General features: G+C 52.4%; 1 protein-coding gene across 6 annotated transcripts in view; it reads left to right on the forward strand.

The window, feature by feature from the left end:
* Window positions 1-21,159: 21,159 nt before the first annotated feature.
* NFIC (nuclear factor I C) overlaps window positions 21,160-23,287 on the forward strand; it is a 130,853-nt gene continuing 128,725 nt past the window's right edge. For 2 of the 6 annotated variants that reach the window (XM_090027872.1, XM_090027873.1), the window contains exon 1: window positions 21,651-22,701. In XM_090027872.1, the coding sequence (XP_089883998.1) occupies window positions 22,672-22,701 (30 nt within the window). In that variant the 5' untranslated portion in view covers window positions 21,651-22,671. Of the gene's footprint in view, window positions 21,588-21,644; window positions 22,702-23,287 lie in introns of those variants that run through there. The other 4 variants (XM_090027871.1, XM_090027874.1, XM_090027876.1 and 1 more) reach the window with 4 other exon arrangements.

The raw sequence follows: 23,287 nt of genomic DNA on the forward strand, positions 1-23,287 counted from the left end.
GCAGCCCTTCCCTTTGCTGCATCCCTGGCTTTTCAGCTTAGCAATCAAATCAGCTTGTTCCTTGCCTGCTTCTTATCATCCAAATCCCCCTATCTGCAGCTAAAAATAGCCCTCGGGCTCAACAGGAGGTCATGGGCCTTAGAGCAGCACTGGCACCACAAGGGGAGAGGTGCCACATCTTGGAGAGGACAGGCTGCCTGGGGCAGCACAGGACCTCCCTCTCCTTGCTGGAAATGGGCCTGGCAGGTGTGAACCCCAGGACCATGCACCCCGCCCCAGCTTGTGCAGCAAACAGAGCAACCCCTCTGGGCTCTCTCTCCCAAGCCTAACTCCAGCGTAACGGTGCCGGATCTGCGTGCTGCGGCCCACCAAGGCGACTCTTGCTCCCTGCTGTGAGATCTCACCTCCATTTAAGGAGGAGGCCATCTGGGAGGTGGAAATAAAAGAGGGCTTGGCAGAGAAAGAAGGTGAGGGACGTTCATGGGCCAGAGGGTTGGTCCCAAGCTGTCTGAGGACGCTGAGCTGAGCTGAGCTGTGAGCCTGCTACTCCCAGCACAGTTGCCCACAGTAAAGCCCCTGCATAGCAGTGGGGGGGCAGCAACCCCTGGTGTCCTGGAGCTGGGCAGCCCTCCTGCTTCAGCGGCAAACGCACCTTGCTTGCATCTTGCACAAGGGCTCCTGCTTTGCAGCAACTTCTTCCCCATCCCCAGGCTGGAGGGGCTCCACTTTCTAGTAACACCAGTGGGCTGGCAGCATCCTGGGGAAGTGGAAACTTGGAGCAGAGTGGGCTTTCTGGAGCAGGGGGTCTCAGGGTGGCATCCGGGCTATGGGGGGCATTTAGGAAGGATATTAGAGCCCAGTGACCCACAGCCCCCCAAAACTTTCGGTCCCACAAGGAACAGCCAGGTCATGGCCTATCAGCCCTGCACCCCACATTTTAGCCCCACTCCCCCATCAGTTCTACTCCTCAGATGGGACTTGGCTTGGCAGTGCCCCGTGGGACACAGCAGGGGAAGGCACCTCGGGAAGTCTGTTCCCTGCAGGTCGTGGCTGCCTTTGACAAGGCAAAACAGGGAGCGGCTGATTTATCTGCCTTTTAAAGAGTCCCACAATGGCATCGGTGCCAGCACATTAGCTCTGCATCCTGTTACATGCTTGTCCAGCCGTAGCCTGGCTTGCAGCAGCCACTGAGAGGTGCACCGAGTGCTGCCAAGTGCTGCTCCCATCCCCGCCCAGCCCTTGTCTCTGCCTGTCTCCCGCACCCCCTTCCTGTCCGCTCTTCCTCTGCCAAGGCACCAGGTTTTCTCCCTCTTATTTTCTTCCTCCCCTGCACCCCTACCCGCAAAGGCCGTCACCTCCCTCCCACCTTGAGCAGACTTGGCTGGTGCCCTGAGCGCCGTGCAGTGAGTTCAGTCAGTCTCAGCCCTTTGTAGGTGGAAGTTATCCACCTTGGGATACTTGGGAAACAGCACAAAGCAGGGAGGGGAAATCACCCAAGTACCCGGGTGAGGTGAGAGACTTGCTGTGAGTGCAGGACCAGGTATCAGGGCTCTTTGCCCAACTCAGCCTGGCACCTGTGCCAAGTCTTTATATTTCTTCAGTAAAACGAGGGAAATACCTAACTACTTCACAGGGCGGCAATGGATGGGCTGGATTGGGAAATCATCAGCTCTGCCCAAAAAACCCCCAGTGTTGCCGTTGACTCCAGCTCACGCCGTGAGAGTCTCACATTGAAAGGGCCACGGCAGACATTCTCCACATGTCCCCTTCAGACAGTCTGGGGGTGGGTTTCTTTTATTGACACCCCTCCCCCCCCAATCTACCCATCACACAGGCATTAAAGGGTTAATTGATCCTTACAAAACCCAACATCTTGTAACTTTAACTTGCAAACCCCTTGCAGGGCCGTGCTTCTAACCATCAATCCCTGCATTTACAACCTGCTTAAACCTTCTACCAGACGTTTGCTGATCTTTTCTAAACCTCGTATAAAGCTTCAACAGCGAATGTGAGAGAGTTCTGTAAAAGCCATGTGGTTTGAGTTAGAGCATTAATTGGAGATGTTTATTTTGATTTGCAAAGTGATTAAATTTTTCCACGGCATTTTGAAAGGAAAAAAATCTGAATTTAATTATCACTATTCCAAGAACCACCATGGGACCAAATATTTTAGACTGTCTCATGCTTTCTTCACACCCCATTCTTGAATGAAGTGCAGCAGATGAATGCCTTTTGGGAAGAGATGCTTTAACCCAACGACAAAGGATTGGGCTCTGTACAAGAGTAACTGAGTGAAACTCCACAACACGGGAGAGCAGGTTGGAGGATCGCTGGGTCCTTTAATCTCTATGAACCTATTAATTAATCTATGTCATTCTTCAGGCTCCTTTGTTTGGAGGAATGTTTCTAGGGAATTGTTTCAGGGTTTAACAGATAAGGGGTGGGCTGAGATGACCGGTGTTCATGTGTTGGTCCTGCAGTGGCACAATGTTACCGATGCTATAAGGGCAGTTCTCTGCCCATAGGAAGTACAGGCATACCTCGGAGATATTGCGGGCTCGGTTCCAGACCACCGCAATAAAGCGAGTCACACGAATTTTTTGGTTTCCCAGTGCATATAAAAGTTATGTTTACACTATACTGTAGTCTATTAAGTGTGCAATAGCATTATGTCTAAAAAAACAATGTACATACCTTAATTAAAAAATACTTTATTGCTAAAAAATGCTACCCGTCATCTGAGCCTTCAGCGAGTCGTAATCTTTTTGCTGGTGGAGGGTCTTGCCTCGATGTTGATGGCTGCTGACGGATCAGGGTGGTGGTTGCTGAAGGCTGGGGTGGCTGTGGCAGTTTCTTAAAATAAGACAACGATGAAGTTTGCCGCATTGATTGACTCGTCCTTTCACGATAAGGTTGTTTCACTTTCTTATCATTCCTGTGTTCACTGGAGTAGCACTTTTAATTTCCTTCAGGAACTTTTCCTTTGCATTCACAACTTGGCTAACTGCTTGGCGCAAGACGCCTAGCTTTCGGCCTATCTCGGCTTTCGCCATGCCTTCCTCACTAAGCTTAATCATTTCTAGCTTTTGATTTAAAGTGAAAGACGTGCGACTCTTCCCTTCACCTGAACACTTAGAGGCCATTATAGGGTTATTAATTGGCCTAATTTCAATATTGCTGTGTCTCAGGGAATAGGAAGGCCCGAGGAGAGGGAGAGAGACGGGGGAACGGCCGGTCGGTGGAGCAGTCAGAACACACACAACATTTATCAATTAAGTTCGCCGTCTTATATGGGCGCAGTTCGTGGCGCCCCAAAACAATTACGGTAGTAACATCAAAGATCACCATAACAAATATAATAATAATGAAAAAGTTTGAAATATTGTGAGAATTACCAAAATGTGACACAGAGACACAAAGTGAGCAAATGCTGTTGGAAAAATGGCGCCAATGGAAAAATGGCGCCGATAGACTTGCTCGACGCAGGGTTGCCACAAACCTTCAATTTGTAAAAAAACGCAATATCTGTGAAGCGCAATAAAGCGAAGCACAATAAAACGAGGTATGCCTGTACTAACATAATGAGGGAAGGTTGAAGAGGAAATCATCCACCCGACCTTCTTGTTCCTAGACCTTTTGAGGTTTCTGCTTCACTCTCACCTCTAACAATTACGGGTGGCAGATCATACCAACTTACATGGCGCTGAAGCAGAGTGACTGTAACATCTTCCCGTAGCGGGTGCTTCTCAAAGGGCACGTTCAATTCATGCAACTGAATGAACTAATCCATACCTCACCATCTACATGTGTGTTTAAGCGCAAGAATTTACCGTGCTGAACGGATACCACTTGTATCTAACAAGACTATCTGGCAGTGCAGTAAATGAGTCTCTTGCACCCTAATTGCTATGCATGTATAGACTGTGACACTTTCCAGTGCAGTAAATTAATCTGTTGTGCAGTAAAGTGTCTTGTGGAGACATGCTCAGAGACACTATAGACGTACTATTGCTGTGACCTAGAGGAGCTCTCCATCAATTTGAGTGGTAAGGGCCTGTGGTTTTGGTACTGATGAAGATTCCCGGGAGTATATATGATTTATATAATAACTGGGTCTGGGTTTCTCTTGACCAGGCCTTTACATTGGCATTTGCTGCTGTGCAAAGTGGTTGCAAACTACCACGACCGTGCCAGGGAGTGGAGCACACTGATGTGGAAACCTTACCAACCACAGCAGAAATGACAAAGCAAGGCCAAGTCAAGCCTTTTCAGCATCTTGTCTGCATCACATGGTAGGCCTAGTCCAGGGAATTGTTCCCATGGTCTTCAAAGCTATTGTTAGATCTGGAAGAGACTGGGGTAGTGTGGGGTATGTGCTGTGGTGCACAGTTACCAGCCCTGAGGCTGTGAGTTTGCAAGCCACAGCAGAAGTGCTCATGGCACTGCCCTGTCATAGTCTAATAAATCTGTGAATTCTGCTAATAGCTTGTCACAAGGACGTGAAAAAGGAAAGAGTTGGAGATGTTTCTGGAACTTTAAAATTCTGACACCTTTTCCAGATCATGACATTTGTGCCAGCTGTGGAGTGAAACGGCTGAAACCATGAAGTTTTCTTTTTAAAAATGTCCCCAAACACTTGCAAAGTTTTTGCCCTGCTTGCTCTGCCTCAGCACTGAGAAAGCTGGTTGAACAACTTAGGTCAAGCACCCGACAGGGCTGGGAGATGCAAATAACCAGTGATCAGGAACAAATCTGTCATTTTACAAATGTGTTTACTGCTCAGGATTGTGTGACTCTATTTTGCACTTGCACCACCACCAGTGAATGCATGAGAAGCTATTTCCTGCTGCTCTACTTTCCCATGCTTGACATGCACAGCAAAGTTATCAAAATTAGGTGCTCATATGGCCCCTGTACCTACTGTGTGAGCATCTCATAACCTTTGGTGTCTGTAGCCTGTTCCAGTTTCCAGTTGAGGCACTGGAAAGCTATGGAGCTTCCCTAAGGTCATACAGGAGGTCCATGGCAGTGGAGGGAGCTGACCTTAGGTCTCCCTTTCTCTATATGCTCCATGGATCTGGCCACCAAAGTCCCATACTGTCACTGCTGTACCTTGATTGGATAGTCTTATATTTACATAAACTAATTCCACCGAAAGGAGTACCAACGGCATTTAACTGGGTAACCCCATAGTTAAATGAAGCTTGGTTTGCTCACACAGGCAGCTGGGAGCAATAATACCAGTACACGGGGTTGGTGAAAGCCACTGACATGTTATGTATCAGTCATTCTGCTCACTGCTGGCCGTGACACGCTATGGGACAGTTGGGGTGCTCCACGCTCCCACAACCCACAGGAGCAGGGAGCAGGACAGCAAAGACAGGCCTGTAAGGGCTTGTCTATACTGCATTGCTAGCAGGGCTGGACTGTCCCCAGTCACTGTTGGGACTTCATGAAGGACAGGACGGAGCAGGCAGTCTCATCCCCCAAGGCCACTGATAAACTCCTGAGCTGGAGGTTTGCTGGTGAGGCTGTCTTGGACTCGTCCCCTGCTCTCAGGCCCACCAGAGCCAGAGGGTGTGAGAGCAGGCATTGGGGTTAGCAGCCTCATGGGGGAACATCTGGCTCTGGAGGGCGGTGGACTCGACGGCAGAACATGGGGCACATTCGGTTCTGTTGTCCCCGAGACCTGCTAGTGATACAGTATAGACAAGCCCTTACAGGCCATCGTGTCCTGCCCCGTGCCCTTTTCCATGAGTACAGCCACCTTATGCTGCTGGGCATGCACTGCATCCTTAACTCTGTCCCCGTTTGTGCCCTACCCCACACCCCCGCTCCCAAGTCTGTTCTCTTCTGGGCAGTAGTGTTGGTGCAAGCAGGGTGAAACAGCTGCTACCCTGTGAGAAAGTGGCTGGGAAAGAGCTGTGTGAGCAAAGGCAAGAGCAGCAGGTGGTGGCAGGCTGGTATTCCCCAGGGGTTGGTGCCCTGTCTATTAGCGTTGGTGGTGGTAGCGCTGTACAGTGTATGCTGCAGGGGAGGAGTGGAGGGAAAGGGCTGAGAGGTGGCTGTTTCCTTCATCTGTCTTTGGTGGGGGATGTTTCACAGGTTTGCTAGATTCCCATGTTATCGGGAGCTCCTGTAAAATACCACCATGTTGCAACCTCCAGAGTAAGGCGAGTAGAGGGCACCTCAAAACCCTAGTCCCCATTGCCTTGCAGATACTCCTTGGTTGGAGAAAGGCTAAGGGGCATCACCCTGACTGAAACGCGCCCTTGCTGACGTGTTAGGCAGTCAGCAGCAGTTCCTATCGGTTGCTCTCTGGCAGAAGTTACAGCCATCAGGACACTGAACATCTGGACTCGGTCTGGCCTTTGGATTCTGTCTGTCGTCTAAAGCGGGTGGTTGGTCTTGGGCAGCCTCCACTCCTCTGTACTCTTTCCTAGGTGCATGCATCGAAGGTCTTGGGGTGATGACTTCAGGACTCCATACAAGCAGATTCAGCAGGCAGGTCTCTTGCTAGATCTCTTACACCATGATTCAGAGGGTCGGCGGTGCCTGCTCTACTATACTATAGATTCCCAGCCCTGACACAACCTGAGTGGCCCTGGGCATGCCTTTAACTGTAGTTCCCCATGTGAGAAGTGAGGACAATTACGTTCTCTTTGTCTCTGGAACGGGTTGGCTCTGTGGGACCAGGACTGCCTCCTCTGCCCTGCTTGCACAGCACCTAGCGCTCGGAGACCTCAGCATCGGAGCGGCCATAATAGCAGAGGCAAATGGCAGAGCCGAGCCATGAGCAGATGCCAGGCTCCTCCTGTTGAACTCCTGGAACGTGCAGGAACTCGCAGGGTTCGGGCAGGCGGTTTGCTGCTCTCCTTTTATCTCCTTTTGCCATGCAATGCAAAACGCCCCATGCCATCTGGCAGCAGCGCCAGCCCCATTTAGGGCGAGGAATTCCTTTCATTTCCCAGTGCCCAGCTCGGCTGGCAGAACAACCCTGGATTGTTCGGAGGCTGGTGTGTCTACAAAGGGCTCTCTCTGCCGCCTCGTCATTTTATCTATCGGCTTTTTTTGCAATGAATGTGTGTGTCTTCAGAAGATCTATTAATAAGGTGGGTGGGATGCCAGGGAGAGAGCGATCAAATGACACGGGTGAAACAGGGGAAGAAAGAGAGAGAAGGGGAGGGGGAGAGAAGCAAAGAAAGAAAAGTACCAGCATTTAATTACAGTGGCACCTAGACCAAAGCCCCCTTGTGCCAGGCACTGTAAGGAAGGAGGAGTCCCCCAGCCCTATAACCTGACTCCTGTCAGCGGGACGTGGCATGTCTAGAAGGAGGCAAGTGTGTGGAAGGGTTTTGAACATGGCAAATTGGGTGGAGAGAGTGGGAGGAGTGTGTTCACAGCGTTGTTGGCTCCAGGTACCTAAAAATACTGAATCGGAGCCCTAAAAGGCACAGAGATATTTTCAGTGGCCACGGCATTTTAAAAGTAATGAATGCTCAGGCCCTTTCCTATTTGTCTTCTGGCTTCTGAGCCTTGAAATGTCACATCTCCAACTTTGTTCTGTAACCACAAAGGCTAGATAGTAACCTTTAGTTTTTTCACATGAAACCAGATTCCCCAGGCTGTCCTGAGCGGGGCCTGTCAGGAAAGAGATCTGATCAGAAATGGTGTCCACAGAGTTTCCCAGGGAAGTATCCAGTGCAGAAATACTCTCATTTGGGAATGCCTCTGTGGGGCCTCCCAGCAGCTGTCTGTTATGGGACATGGCAAGTTTTGGGACGTGCAGACTGGGACCCTACCCCATAAGAAACAAGGCCGTGGGGTGTCTGAAATACAGGCAAGGGGAACAGGCCAAAGAAGTGTAAAATGGCTGCACAGCTCAGCCCACCAAAAGCCATGCTTGACCTGCAAGAAGGCGTGGGCTGGTGGCTGGGGACCAGACTAGGGCTGTGTGAAACCCGTGAGTCAGTGGTTCGTGCCAAGGCTCAGACGTGCGGCCACACAGCGACCCTCAAACAGCCTCAGACCTGCCCTGGGTCAGAGTCTCCCCTCTGTGAAATGGGTGATAAGCTATTTGTCATCCTGCCCCGCTCAGGCTATATGCTTTCCAGCACGGGACATTTCCACTGCCTCACCCCCAGAGCTGCATCTTGGACAGGGCGTCTTTGTGCTTCTGCAAGTTCGGTAGTAAAGAGGGCAGGGAGCAGCGGGGTGCCAGCAGCCAGCCAGAGCGCTGAGCGTGTCGGCAGCATTTTGGAGCTTCTGAGCTCAAGGACCCTGAGGAAGAGATGGCTGCAGAGGGGCAGTTGAGCTTGGTCCAAGCCTGGGTTTGGGGAGGGGAAAAGGTAGGGAGGAGTCCAGTGGGGCTTGCCCCTAGTCAGGGGGAACTTGGGCAAATTCCCAGCACGGACCAACCACCTGCTGAGAGACAAGTCTTTGTTCACCCTGGTTCCAGCTCTCAAGTCCCTCCCAGCAGCTCTTCTGAGGCTACCCATTGCCTCACAGAGGCTCTGAGCACCCACATGCAGCCAGGGAGGCCAGCTGGGAGTGCAGCAGCACCACGGCCTCCCCTCCAGCACACAAGTCCAGTTCTGCAATTGCTAGAAGCGCTGAGGTGGTTTCAGATCCAAGTTCCTGGAAGGGGAGCAGTGCTTGGAGGAGGTGTGGGGAGGCATTGCCAGTTGCCACCTCCTCTCTCAGCTGGGAGCCTCAGTGCGCAGCTGCTGGGTTTTGGCTTCTCTGCCTGTGTTTGATTTAGGGCTGACAAGCTCCTGCAAATGTGTGCCCTTTGCACAGGGAACGGCAGCCTGGGGGATCGTTTGCCAGGAGATGATACATTCGTCATATGTCTTTGGGGTTCTTTTATAGCCAGCAATGAAAAAGCAAAACCCTGGAGGCTGAGCATGGGGAACGGCGCCATGTCAGGGAGACCATGTTGATGTCAAAAGGCTGGATTTTGGTGGTGGGAGCTCCTGGGGCCATTGCAATGCCCAGAAAAGGGGGTTGTCAGGGAGACCTCCTTCTTCCTTAAGTCCTTCAAGTAACACAAAACTGGCTTCTGACCTTTCCATCCGAAACTTTCTCCCTGAGGCTCCAAAATCTTGGATAACATTATTACTGGGGGAACACAGCAGCAGCGAGAGCTCCTGATGGGGACCTGGCCCTTTGCACACAAGAGAGTCCCTGCTCCACACGTACACACAAGAGAGTCCCTGCTCCATGAGCTTCCAGTTGAATGAATGAGACAAACCCGGTGCCCATGGGGAAGGGAGGCAGAGGAGGGTACAAGGGAAAGCACCAAGAGGCCCTAAGGAGTTTGGGGCACGAGTCTCTGTCACTCAGTTGGAACGATGCTTTCACACACCTGACAAGCTTTTGGGCATCTTCCCACGAATGACTCGCCTGACGTCACACTCAAGTCCATGGAAGAGCTAGGAACCAGTCCCAGACTTCCTGGGTCCTGGTCCAGGTGCTTCCCTTAGGCAATTTCTCATTAGTGTATGGCTGGGCTGCCTCGGTGCTTGGAGCTTCCAGCTGGCAGAGAGGATGCTGGAACGGCTGCACGAGGGCCTGTTCTCATGGTAAATCAGCCTGGCCCTTCTGCAGATCACTGAGGCTGACTGGCCGGAGAGTGCCAGCCTACTTCTATAGATCAAAGCTGTTTGAATGTGGGTCCAGCAAGTATCTAACTGCAGCTACACCCCTGAGCACCTGAGACCTGAAGGCAGGGAAATAAACCCGAGAATTCAGCGTTATCTCTGAGCAGAGCTGCAGAAATCCCCTTCCCCCATTGCCCTTCCCTCTCTATCTCTACATACAGCTCCTAGAACGAGGAGGACTGATGGGTCACAGCAATAATAATTCATATGTACACTACAGTGCCTGGCACAATGGAGCCCTGTTCTCAGGTGTAACCCATAGCTGCAGGAGCAATTATAATAACCTGGGCAGAGTGTCTTTTTAACCAAGTCAAGTGTTTGTGGCCTTTGCATCTAACTTCCTACCTCCTCAACTGGTTCAGCAGCTCAGCAGCAAGCTGCATGGGCCAGCAGGTTGCACTGAGATGGCAGGCAGGACTCCTGGGTTTTATTCCATGCGTCACATTCCCTGCCGATAAACTGGTGACAAAGATCCTCTCCAGCCTATATCTGGTGCTTTGGGATTTAGGGAAGATATGGAAAGGGCAAGGATAGGCGCTATTGTGATTAAGGCACTGGGCCGCAGCATAACATTTAGTTCCCATCAGTGCTACAGCTTCCTTGCGTGGGTTTGGGTCATGTAATATCGGATTAACCCTGGCACTCAAATCACAGCAAGACTGCAATTCCAGAAGGCCTTGGTACCCCACATGAAAACCTTGCCCTGGGGTTTCAATTGACTCCCAGTGAAATAAGTGGGAAAACTCTGCCCGCCTATCTTTAAAGGTGCAAGATGATGTCTTTCATTGCTCTGTGCCTCAGTTTCCCCATCTGTAAAACAGGAGTGGTACTTCTGTGGCCTCCAAAGGGGCTTGGGGGACCCTGGCTGTGAGGTGCACAACGTATCATGTAACGAGGACCCCATTCACACCTCAGACATGTGTGCTACACAAAAAAGCAGGGAGCAAGAGGAGGGCAAACCCCTCCTGCAGGGAGGAGCAGCAGGGGCTTTCATTCACCTTCCTGGTGGAGTGTGTAGCTCACAAGCAGCCACAGGCTGATCCAAGTTTCATGCAAGTGGATCCAGAACTCAGGTCCTAGCCAGAGCCTGAGTCCACAGCAAATGCAAGGAATCAAAGCTGAGGTTTCCCCAAGCCGCCTGGATGGTGGGCACCTGAATCGACCCCTCCTGCCAAGGCTCAACTGCAAAGCGCAGGTGCCCAGCAATCTCTGAACATCTAGGCTGGAGCTGGATACGCCACGGTGCAAGGTACCTTTGAAAGCCTTACCCCAGTGACACATGCAGGTGCTGCCAGCCCCCCGGTGGGAGGGAAGGAGGCCAGCTGGCTGGGCAGTGGGCACACAGGCTAGGCCTTGGCAGACTCGGAAGGATGTCTGCTGGGTTGATCACATGGGTCCCAAACACATATTTACACAGCTCTGGCAATAAACAGTGTGCCTTTGGGGTAAACAGGGCACCCTTTCCAAGGGGAGCAGCCATATTTAATTGGCCTCTGGGGAATGCAACTGAGGCATCAGCGAAAGTGCCTTAAAAACAGTTGTTTCTTAAATGTCAGCTGGGAGTCATGACAAAGGGTTAAATATCCTGTGTTCTGATTTCAGTACACATATAAAACCCCACAGGAGCCAAAGTCCATGTATTATGCTTTAATTCCACATCTTCAAGGATCCTGCTCCTCCCCTCCTGCCATCGCAGCAGCCAGGTGCTTGTGCAGTGTCACTGGGATTTACCAGCATCTGTTGTCGCATCATCCCAGAGCTGGCTGCATTTCAGGGCTGGTGAAGCATGTGAGCGCTTTGGGATGGAAGGTGCTACTGGCCTAAACTCCCCGCTCATACCTCTTTACGACTGAAGATGGGGAAACCGAGGTGCCCCAGAAGCTCACCTCTCCTGTCTGCTTACAGAGGCTGTACAGCCCAGTTGGCAGCAAGAGTCACGGAAGACCTCCAAGTGCATCACAAAGCTGGTAGCATGACCCTGTTTTACAAATGGGGAAACTGAGGCAGGGAGAGAGAGGAAGACAATTGCCCTGGGTCACCCCGCAGGCCACCACCTCTACTCGACTATCCCGAGTCCCAGCTCCACCACTCAGTCTCTGAGTGCACTACTCTACTGCAGCGATGTCCTTTGGCCAGCTCTGTGGGCCAGGATAGGCACTCAGCTCCTGGGGCCCATTCAACCTCCAGCCGTGGCTCTGCGGACCGGAGGACCAATTAGCAGTGTTTATGGGGCAGATGGTTGGCCTGACGGGGTGCCTGTCCTCTGGGAAGCAGGGCTTGCTACTGTAACAATAGATCATTAACAGCTTCAGGTGCTTGGCCTTAGCCTGGCAGGAGATTTAAACTGAAGCTGGACAGACTGGGCTGCAGCCCCATGCATGTCAGTAGGATAAATGGGGCATGACTGAGGTCGGATTTCTTTCATTTCATCCCTAAATCAGGCCAAAAATGTCCCCAAAGCAAGCCAGGGCTCTGGTACTGCCCGCAACAATTTCCAATCTCGGTTTCTAGACAGCAGGAGGTCTGGCTCAGACCCAGTGCTGTCTTCCTCCTCCCTCCTGATGTGTTTTTGGATGTGCCAATGTTCATGAGGCTTGCAATATTTGCTGTCTCTTAAAGCCCAAGCTCCCATGGCATAGGGGGCTATGGCTGCTTTCAGCATTCACTCTGATGCAAGTCCCTTCTCTTTGGGGCGGCAGAGAAAAATTGGAAAATGTAAACCAAGTCTCCAAACCAGAAGGTAAATCAAAAGAAACAGAAAGGATGACTTTAAGAAAGAATCAAGCTCCTAATAAAGCCAACCCCCAGGTTTCTGGGGGCTGGACTCATGGTTTTGGAAAGGGTTGGTGTGTCCATACTGTATCTGCACTCATGACTGAACTGTGCCCTCCTTTAAAGTGCTTTGGGCAGAGATGGGCTTTTTGCTGTGTACCTCACCTAGGTCTGTTTAACTCATCTAGGTCCAGATATTTAGGCACCTGAGGATGCAGATGATTTTCAAAAGCACCATCCTCCCATGGAAATCCTACTGTGGGCAGTGTTGGCAAGGGAAGAGCCTTCCCACGCAGGTGCTTGCATGGTCCTGTTACCAAGTGGCTGAACATCCAAGCATGCTGGCCTGTGAAGGAGGGGACTGATCAGACATAAAGTGTGGAGCAGAAACAGAGGCCAAGAGACAGACAGAGGTTGCCAGGGCCAGAGGGTCCCTTGTGAGGGTCTGAAGTCTGGCACAGACCTGAGCCTGTGATTTCTGGTTCAACTATAGCATATCCACTGGAAAGGCATTCAGCTGCTTAAAAAGGCTTGACATCCAGCACTGCCCTGTGCTGGATATTTGGGGAATCTGGCGTCTTTCCTTGAGTGCCTACAAAGGAGCTGAGCCCAACTCAAAGAAAGGATTTTGCCCCTGGTCAGGCAGGGAACGGAGCCAGCTCACCAGTCCCCCGCACCTCGCTGACCACAAGCCCATTTCTTCCCCACCGACTTAAGCTGCAGAGTCCGCCTAATAAAAAAAATAATACTAACATGGAAAGTGCTATAATGATCCTTCCCAGATTTTTGGAATCGAATGTCATTAATTCAAAGCAGATTCCAGAGGGAGGGAAGGAAAATAAAAGCTGGATCCCAGAAAGGAAAGGCAAGACGGGTCATTGTCCTCCCCCCAAACATTTTAACGAAGAAGCAGGACAAAAGTCTGTGTTCTCAAAAAATCAAACAAATGTGCGATGGGATCATTTCTGCTTACGATCCTATTTTGAGAGCCCTTATTACCGACAGGACTTTCACCGTCTGAGTAATTTTCCTCTCTCATAAAATGGTATAGGAGAATGAAGGAAAAAAAAAGCCCTTTGTGTTTACAGAAAGGTTTGTGAGGTGGATCTGTGCCAATTTGTCTGTAGTAATTGGATTTCGCTATAGAAATGTGCTGCAAATTGATTACGCAAGTTGCTAAAGTTTTCCCTCGGAAGGTGCGTTTCTACCAATACTTCTCTTTCATGTGATCTTTTGGTTTGGTGCTTTCCTGCCCTCAAAGCATTGGGAGATCATTTGGGGAAGCACATAGAGCTCTTACAGTTCCCTTCAAACTCTTCCTTTCTCCGTCCAGCGCAGCTTTCCCCTCGCACATGAGCAGGCAGAGAAACCTTTTCCTGACTGCTCTGCAGCCTGCCGAGGGCAGAGGTAGACTGCTCGTTGACCTCTTCGGGCCCGTTCACACCAGTCGAGCTCCTTGTGTGTGTCTGTTTGCAGGATCAGGTGCATGTGCTGCTCTCCAGCCCTTCTCTGTATCCAGGGATATTGTGGGGTTGCTTTCCCCTCACCTACCAGCTCACATAACCACGGGGTCCAAGGCGAGGTGCAGGGAAGTCAGTGGAAGCCTTTCCAGTGATTGCAGCGACCTTTTGCTTGTTCAGGCATAGAGCCCATTAGGCCTCAGTCTTCTCTAATGTGCCTGGGTGTAAAGGTGGAATAACTCCCTCGAGGTAACTGGTGTTTCACCAGCAAAACAGAGCGGCCTGGCTCGGGAACTCTCACAAGCATTTTAGCCGGCTGGCTGGGTTTGTGCCCTGCTGAAACCCAAAGACCCTCGGGGAGAATCAGATTCCCAGTCAGGAGCTGTCCTGGAAAAATTCAGACTCAACAGGACACATTCTGATGTCACCATTTCAACCTGGCGGTCCTCCAGCTTCGCCTCTCGGTGATGAGGATGGGGATCAGGCTGCGGGTCGGGATCGGGTAGTCGGTTAGTTTGTTTTGGCAACCACTAAAAACTCCAAGATTACTTTCCTCCCTTCTCCGCTTTGAAAGGAAACAACGGCCTCCTTTTGTCCTCCGGCTGCCACCAGGAAGCGTGTGCTGAATGCTTAGCGTGTGCAAGTGGCACGGGTGTTTAAGGGTTAATCCCGTGTGTTGGTGTGCATGTGTCGGGCGGGCGTATGCGTGCCTGGGTGTGTACCAGGCTGCGCCATTTAATGAGCATTAATCAATTCGCAGCAATTTGTGGAACACAGCAACTGTTGCTCAGGATCACTTTTAAAAGGAAGAGTGTCATCACCCAGCCACTTTCACTTTCTGGTCTTCCCAGTGAGTCCTCTGCACCAGAGCTTCCAGCCGTGCAGGGCCAGGGGAAAATTCACCACCCCTTTGGTGCTTCCCCACCACGTTTTAATTGAAATATTAATATCTCCCCCCAGATTAGAGACATTTCCCCATTAATGGGAAACAAAACTGTGTGCCTGCACTGAGCTTCTGCTGCCTCTTTAAACATTAAACAAATCTTCTTGCTGTCAGATCGGTCCATGCTGGGGCTATCTGCAGTTGTCTGGACCCACAAGAGTACAATTCAGACCTCCTTGCCCATCCTGGTGCTTGAGCTAAACCAAAAAAAAGGACCTATGAACAGCACACGGCCCGGGACAGACACTTGAGCGCCTCGGGATCCCTGAAGAAAAGCCAATGCGACACTTACAGCATAACCTGTTCATTCAAGTATCTTCAGTTCTGCCCAGGAAAATCAAATAAATAGTTAACTGGAAACAGACCTGTGTTTTCCAACTTTCCTTCCATTTTCCCAAAATCTAAAATGTTGGAATATTTTGAAAAATGTTGGCCAGATCTATAGAAAAATCAGAAAATTAAAAAAAAAAAGAGCAAAACAAACAAACAGAAAAACCCTCCCTAAACCAGGGTTTATTTTTTGTAAAATATAATATTGAAATGTGACTTGATTTAAAAAAAAAAAAGATTAATTTCCCATTTGAAAAAATTCAACCTCTGTATGTATTACTATATATATATATAAAAACAAACTATATAAGTATATATAATTAAGGCCCTGATCTAAACCCCATTGAAATCATAACCACTGATTAGTCCCTTTATAATAACTGTGGACCCAGTTCTGGAAACACTGGTGCATGTGTTTAGTTTTAAGTCAGTGCACTCAAAGTGGGGGCTACACACCAAATTGAAAATTTTACAACTGAATACAAGCAGTAAAACTCACTCTTGGTAAAAATGACTGAGTTTAAAATTCTGTTCTGCGAGGTCTGCCTTAGTAAACTGAAGCTTTTGTGTGTCCCAGAATCAAAAAATGCTCAAAAGCAAAATTACTTTTGAATCTAACGAAATAACTGCAAGCAATTTTTCTCACTCTTTCCTCACTTCTAATGGACCAATTTCCCCCTCTCTCCTGGTGAACAGTAAATATTAGAGTTGTTGGGAAAATGAGGAAAAATTTTGCTGTGAATTTTTTACCAGAAATTCCTGTGCAAATGTTCACCTAAAAATTACTGCAAAAAAAAAAAAAAAATTGCCCCCCAAAAAGGCCACGAAAGAATTCATCAAATTTCTTTTCAGATTTTTATTGAAATTCCCAAACACTGGGACACCCTTCACTCGATGTACAGCTGTATAGGACACCAAAAGAAAGAAAAACTCCATTAAACAAATACCGACTGCAGTTGAGCTACAATATTTGATTCCTGTTCAGGGTCCGGCCCACAAAAGCAAATACAATGCAGGATTTTCCACATGCGCGTCAAAAGAAAATTATAGCTCGCTGTATTTTAACCAAGTTGCATTAAAATCAAGCAAAATAATCTGGGGGGGAGGGGGGTAAAACCTACCAACCCTCTCTGCTACAGTCAATATTCTGGGATCCTGTTTCCCTCCCTCAGTTATGCACGTCTGTGGTTCTGGGGCCAGCCAGACATGTGCACCCAACAGCAGAATTTGACCCTAGCAGGGGACTAAACGAGAGACACAGACACTAAAAATTAGCTAGGAAAAGGCTAATGTGTCAGTGGTATATTTTTCTTCCATGTCAAGGGGGTTGTGTTCTGCCCAATGTTGCTTAAAGAGTAACTGCACCCATTTTGCTGAGCCCAGCAGTCTGAAAGTTCATGCTGAGGAGCTCTTGTCACCATAAATAAACTGTGAAATGGTCTTTAAAAAATAACGCTTCCAACAGGGCCGGCGCGGCAGACAGCACGCTGTAGCCCGACGTGCTTTCCAAGTTAAGGTGAGGTGCAGCCCAGGGCACCCTTGCAAGGGGCCCACCATGAAATCCAGACAAGGGTCTGGCCTCCCCCGTTTGGAGACTTCACATCAGGTGTTTCTGCCCATCTGTACTTTCCAATGACTTTGGGCGAAAGCCAGCACACAAGTCCTATCTCCCACCTAAGTGGCACCGAAGGACTTCAAAGGCTTCTTGCAGCAGTATTCGGCCACGGAGAAATCTGGAGCTGCTCCCAGCCAGGGTGAGAGCAGAAATGCTGTCTGGCGGCTGACAGGCAATTTGGGTTTTGCTGTGATATAAGGTCTAAATAATTCAAGAAAGGGCCTGATCCTCCTCTCAGTGCAAACCAGAAGCAGCTGCATGAGAGGCCAATGGGGTATGGCAGGTGGAAAATAGCTCTAAGGCTCCAACCCCAAATTTTGCCTTATGTATTTATTTTATACCAAGACCTAGAGACCCTTAGAGAGAAGTTCAGATGGGCACGTGGCACTTGCCTTTTGCTTCCTTCTGATCCTATTTAGAAAAGGCCTAAAAAAAAGAGAATTTAAACAAACCGTGAGTTGTACCATTCTGCCTGGATCTAACACAGCCCCTTTGGGAAGCTCTGGGGGGAAACGGAGGAACAAGCAAGCGGAGAAAGTTGGGCTCGGGGTCTGCCAGCCTTGCTGGACAATCTTGAACAAAAGCCCTATTTTGGCTCCCCCTCTCCCTTTGTCTGTCCCATCCAGCTGGGCCCTGGTTCCGCAAAAAGATCTGCTCGCATTGTGGGTAGTTTTCCCGGAGTCAGCAAACTGCTAACCATGGGCAAAGCTAGGCACATAGGATACGTACCTGCAGGAATACAAACTTACACTGCAAAATCTGACTTGGGTCACCTAGCATATATTGCAATATTGATAGTAATAGTAACAGTAGCAGTACTAATAAAAATAATAATATAGCCAGGATCTACTACTCTACCCTTCACTGTATTTTTAGTTAATCAGAGTAATTAAAAAGAGGACTGGTTTTTATTTGGGCTTTATAAAACTCTGTGGATTTTATTAACAAAAGTTAAACTGACTTGAGGAGATAAGATCCAAGTCCTCAGACATTCAACTGCGGGCTCAGAAACCTCATGCTTTTGAACTTGCGGAGGAGCCTTTTAACAGCAAAAAAAAAAAGGGAGGGAAAAGAACGAAAAAAAAGAAGAACGATTGAGAGGAAAGGAAGAAACATGACGTTTGACATTTCTGTTGATACACACACATTCACACAGACACCCTTCAGGTCATTATTTGTCATATAAAGACATAGAAAAAGGCACAGACCCATGCCTCCCTTCTGCAGATCAGCTTTACTATTTCGTTCCTAACTCCTGTTTGGGCTACTATTAAACCCGGTTGTTCCTTCGATTGGGCTTGCCAGCCTGCCGGCAGTCACAAATGACACCCCAACTCTAAGGCCCTTTGATGAAAAACCTGCTATTAAAAACATCCTGTGTGTATATTTTTGTATGAGTCGCTGGCATTAAAGTGCCTCTCACCTTAGGCACTTTCAGAACTGCTCTGCACTTCCCCTGCAGGTCTCAAATTTGCTCTCTGAATAACCACTGCTGTGTTTACTAAATCAGACCCCTGTTGCATGCGGGTGAGAACAATAATATCTCCTAAAAACATACAAAAATACGGTGACTAGCTCACTGCGGCCCTGACGCCGGATTGGGTTTGAACGATTTACTCTAACACTCTGGGAAGACGTTCAAGTATGCAGGCACTGAGCAACACGGGGGCACCAATTTGCTGAGTCGGAAGCAATAAGAAATTGGCAAGTCCTTTTCAATTTTTCCCCCCCCCCCGTAAATCCTCATGCTAAGCGCATAATAGAAAAAAACTATAGCCCCTGTAACAAAGTTACTTGCAGGTTTAAATTCTACAAGCCTTATTTAGTTAGGAGAATGCAAGTTAACTACTTATTTCAGCTGGGAGACTGTTTACATTCAAAACAGGGAAGTGGCTTTTCTTTGGGTAGCAGATGGCGATTAAAAAAAAAAAAAAGTTTTACAGCATGGAAATATATTTTCACTAGAAAGTTAAAACAAAATTAGATCTTCATTTACAGCTTGCTAAGCTCTGCGCGTAGACACATGACAAACAACTTGAACTGCAATAAAATATACATGGAATCAATACACAGATTATTCAAGGTAATATACAGTATCTTATTGTGTGTCCTGTATGTTTTAATGGCTATGAAGGGAGGTATGAATGCATAATAGAAATCTCTGGAGTATACAAGATCCCTGTTCAAACTGATTTTAAAAATGGCCCGTGCATTTTGAGCTAGATCATGCCAGAAAAAAATCGAGGGGAAAAAAATTAAAAATGAAAGAAAATAAAGGAGAACGTCTATGCAACTGTCTATAATTTTTTTAAAATAAAAGGAATTTAGTTAGACTAATATCTTAGTATCTGAGGATTATTCAAGCAGAAAAACAACAGGTTATTTTCCTGTTACATGCTGCAAATGAATCATACATAAAGCTACAGAAACATGCTGCTGTACACTTAATTTTTGCATAAATTGAAAATGTACCCGATGCTGGTTGCCTTTATGAAGCAAAACAGGGTGCATTAAAAAAATGTAAAGCTTTTGTTGATCGCAGCACCAATCTGGAATTAAAATTGCAGGCCCCACCGCCTGAGTGAGTTGGACCAAGGGAGAGAAGGTCAGGGTGTTTGAGGTTGTCTCATATTGATGTGGATAGAGAGAGGTCAAGTTTATTTGTCTCAACTCCAATTATTTCCCTTCTGCAGGAGCTGGGTAACCCAGACCCGGATCCAAGGTGGGACTCTGCAGTTCTCAGCCAGCCCAGTGAAAACTGCAGTTAAAATTGTACGGTGAGGATGAAGTCAGTCACTGGTTGCTGCCCAGAACTATGAGCCCAGCTAGTTTCTACCCGGAGGCGCTCACTGCAAAAGGAATTGCGCTTCCCCCCAAACATGCAGGAATGTTTGAGGGATGGTCCATTTAAAACAGTTACCACCGCTAAGGCCAGGGATTCTCAAGCAGGGTCCTGGGGCACCCTGGGGTGCCTTGAGACCCTTTCAGGGGTGCCGCAAATGCCACGTAATGTTAGTGCTGTTATCTTCTGAATCATGTTTGCACACCTCAACTCAGAGCTTTCAAATAGGAATTGACAGTATTGAAACCCCGCTGGGGTCTGTCTGCGTGCTTCTCAAAAAAAAAAAAGAATTGCTGTATTGACAAGTGAAAATTAAGCACAGGCAGTTTTTGAGGGGGGCTCGGGTCTGGGGAAGGGCACCTTGAGTTTAAACAAGGCTGAGAACCACTGCGCGAGGCAGACAACAGTACCGGTGGTGGCGGAGGAAACGGCCTGATTTTAAGGGAGGGCTCAGCAGTACTCCCCTGCGGATCTGCTGGCCAGGCCCCTACTGGGGAGCCTGCGGTAACAGGTAGAAATAAGAGCCCTGCATGCAGACACCTCTAGCCAGGGCTCCGCTACACAGTGCTGAGGAGCAGGGAAGCTGAAAAGCAGAGCCCTGGCAGCAGTGTGTGTGCGCGGGTACAGGTGTATGTGCAAGGCCCTGGACACTGGCACGTGTATGTGCAGCAGTGTGTGTGTGTATTTGCATATGAGCAGGGTCCTGGGCAATGCAGTGTGTGCATTTGTGTGTGTGCGAGGCCCTGGGCAGTGCAGTGTGTGCATTGGTGTGTGTGCAGGGTCCTGGGCAGTGCAGTGAGTGCATTTGTGTGTGTGCAAGGCGCAGTGCAGTGCGTGTAGGTGCAGCAGTATATGTGTGCAGGGTCCTGGGCAGTGCGGTGTGCAAGGGTCCTGGGCAGTGCGGTGTGTGCATGTGTGTGTGTGCAGGGTCCTGGGCAGTGCAGTGAGTGCATTTGTGTGTGTGCAAGGCGCAGTGCAGTGCGTGTACGTGCAGCAGTATATGTGTGCAGGGTCCTGGGCAGTGCGGTGTGTGCATGTGTGTGTGTGCAAGGCGCAGTGCGTGTACGTGCAGCAGTGTGTGTGTGTGCAGGGCTCTGTGCAGTGCAGTGCGTGTGTGTTGGGGGGGCGGACAACGCAGCAGTGCGGGGGAAGCGGGGTGCTGCGGCAGCGCGGTGCGGTGCCGGGCAAACCCTGCCCCGCTCGGCCGGCCCGGCACCTGCTCCGCCGCCGGCCCGGGGGAGCCGCCCCGCACCCCGCGCCCGTGCCGGGGGCCTCCCGGGCGCGACGCGCGCTCCGCGGCGGCCGCACAGCGCAGCCCGTGCCCGCGCCGCCGCCGCGCCCGCCCTACCGGCACCGGCGCCTCTGCCCCGCTGTCCGGGCGGCCCAGCCCCCGCCGCCGCCGCCGCCGCCGCCGCCGCCGCCGCCGGAGCTCCCCCGCGCGCTGCCGCCGGCGCCCGGAGCAGGGGGCGGAGGCAGAGGCGGCGGCTGCGGGGGGAGGAGGGAGGAGGGATGGGGCCGGGGCCGGGCACGGGGCGCTCCGGGCTGCCGGCTGCGGCGATGCCCGTCCTGAGCCGGGCGCGGGGGGGGCGGGCAGGCTTCACTCTCCGGCGGCAGCGAGGCGGCGCCCGCCCCGGCCTCTAGGCTGCGGCTCGGGGGCTCCCGACACCCCCGCTCCCGGCGTCCGGCCCTCCGCCGCCGTCGCGGGAGGATGCGCCCCGGGGCGGCCCCGCAGTGCCCCGCCGCCGCGCGCCGCTCGCCCCGCTGAGCCGCCCGCACCGCCCGTCCCGCAGCGCGGGCTGCCATGGGCCCCGGAGCGCGGGGCAGGAGGCGGCGCCCAGGACACTCGGCTTGCATTTGCGACCGCCGCTGACGCCCCGGCCCGGCCCGGCCCCGCTCGCCCCGCGGCTCTTGCTGGCGGCGGCGGCAACTTGCCCTGGAGCCTCGCTAGTCCCCGCGGGCGATGGTAGGTGCCGCGGCCGGGTCGTGCCCCGCGGGGACCCCGCGGCAAAAGTTGGCGGGGAGGGGGGGGGGGGGGGCGCGCGGCGGGGGAGCCTTTGCCGCGTCTCCTGCCCCGCCCGCCGGCTCCGTGGGGCCGGGGATGGAGGTCACGGCCGCGCGGGGGGGGCTGCGCAGCCCAGGGCGGCTCAGCAGGCGCAGAGCTGGATGGAGCTGAAAATGGCCGCTCGGAAAGGGGCGGGAGCGCTGGCAGCCGCACCGACTTGAACTTGGAAGTGACGCCCAGGAGCGGCGCGATCAGTCCCCGCCGCGCCGCGCCGCCTCCCCGCGCCCGGCCAAGTTCACGGCCTGGCGGGCCGGCTGGGCCGCGGCGCCCTGCCGGGATCGGGCCCCGCCGCAAAGTTATTTTTTGCAAGCGAAACGCAGCCGGGGCCGGGGGGCCGAGTCCGCGCCGGGCCGGCGGGCGCAGCGCGCGGTGCCGCAGTGGGCCGGGGCCGCTCCCAGCGTGGCGGGGCCGGGGACGAGGCGCGCGGGGGCCCCGCGGGAGGCGGCGGGGTGTCCCGCCCGCGGCGGCCCCGGCCCCGGCCCGGCCCGGCGAAGTTGAGCAGCGAGTCGGTCCGTCCCAGACAAACCTCGAGAGCTGCCGCCCCCCGCTCTCGCTTTCGGAATGAAGCGGCAGGGATTCCCTGCGCCCGCCGCGGGGTCGGGCCGGGGGCCGCAGCCGGGAGGGGGGACCCTGCATCTTTAAATGGGCCGGGACATTTCGGGACGGGCGGTCTCGGCGCGTCACTTCGCCGCTGGCTGTTTTCTGCCTTTTCTCCTTCTCCCTGCCGCGGCCGCGGCGCTGCCCGCCGCCTCCCGCCGGCCGCGCCCCGCCCCCCGCCGCGGGGTTCCCTCCGAGCCGGGTCTCCCCGCCCCCCGCGCCCGCCGGGCCGGCCTCTCCGCGCCCCCTCCCCGCCCCCTCTGCACCGCCGGGAGCGGCGGGAGGCTCCGGAGAAGGCGCGGGCGGGGAGCGGACGAGCAGCTCCAGCCTCCGAAATGACTCAGTAACTTTTGCGCCGCTGCGATCCGCTGCCCCAGCTCGGCTCGGCATGTACTCGTCCCCGCTCTGCCTCACCCAGGTAACGAGGCCCGGCCGCGGGCTCGGGCGCCTGCTCCGCGGGCCCTGCCTCGTCCCCCCGCGGGGCCACGCAAGTTTTGCGGGAGGCAGACGGGGCGGGCTGCGGGCTGCGCGGGTGATTTGAAGGCAGGGGGGCCGGGGTTTGTCTTTCTCCGTCCCTCCCGGCGCTCCAAGTCGGGCAGAACTTGCGGCTCCGGGCGGGGCCCGGGCAGGACGGCTGCGCGGGGCGGGGTGGGGCGGCGCGGGCCCGGGGGGCGCCCGGGCTCGGCTGCCTTCGCTGCCCGTGCCCTGCGCCCGCCGGGCGGCTCGGGGGTGCGCAGGATCGGGCGCCTCCGACGGCAGCGCTGGAGGGGGTGGGCACCCCTCGTGCCCAGGCCGTGGGCGCTGTTCCCGCGGGCGCGTGTGCCCCACCGGGGGCAGCGTCCTGGGTGGAGGCTGGGCCGCGCAGCTGCGCCTGCCTTTGCTCTGTCCTTATTGATCCTTGATGTGTGTTTAATTAGGGAGCCGGCCTCTTCCCTTTCCCTTTCCCGGCTGGAGGCTCCCGGAGCGGAGTGGCCCTCTCCTGGCCCCTGCCCGGGCTGGAGGGC

Source organism: Crocodylus siamensis, chromosome 14 (genome assembly GCF_052110815.1).
Source record: "Crocodylus siamensis isolate JL-2025a chromosome 14, ASM5211081v1, whole genome shotgun sequence".
Lineage (NCBI taxonomy): Eukaryota > Metazoa > Chordata > Crocodylia > Crocodylidae > Crocodylus > Crocodylus siamensis.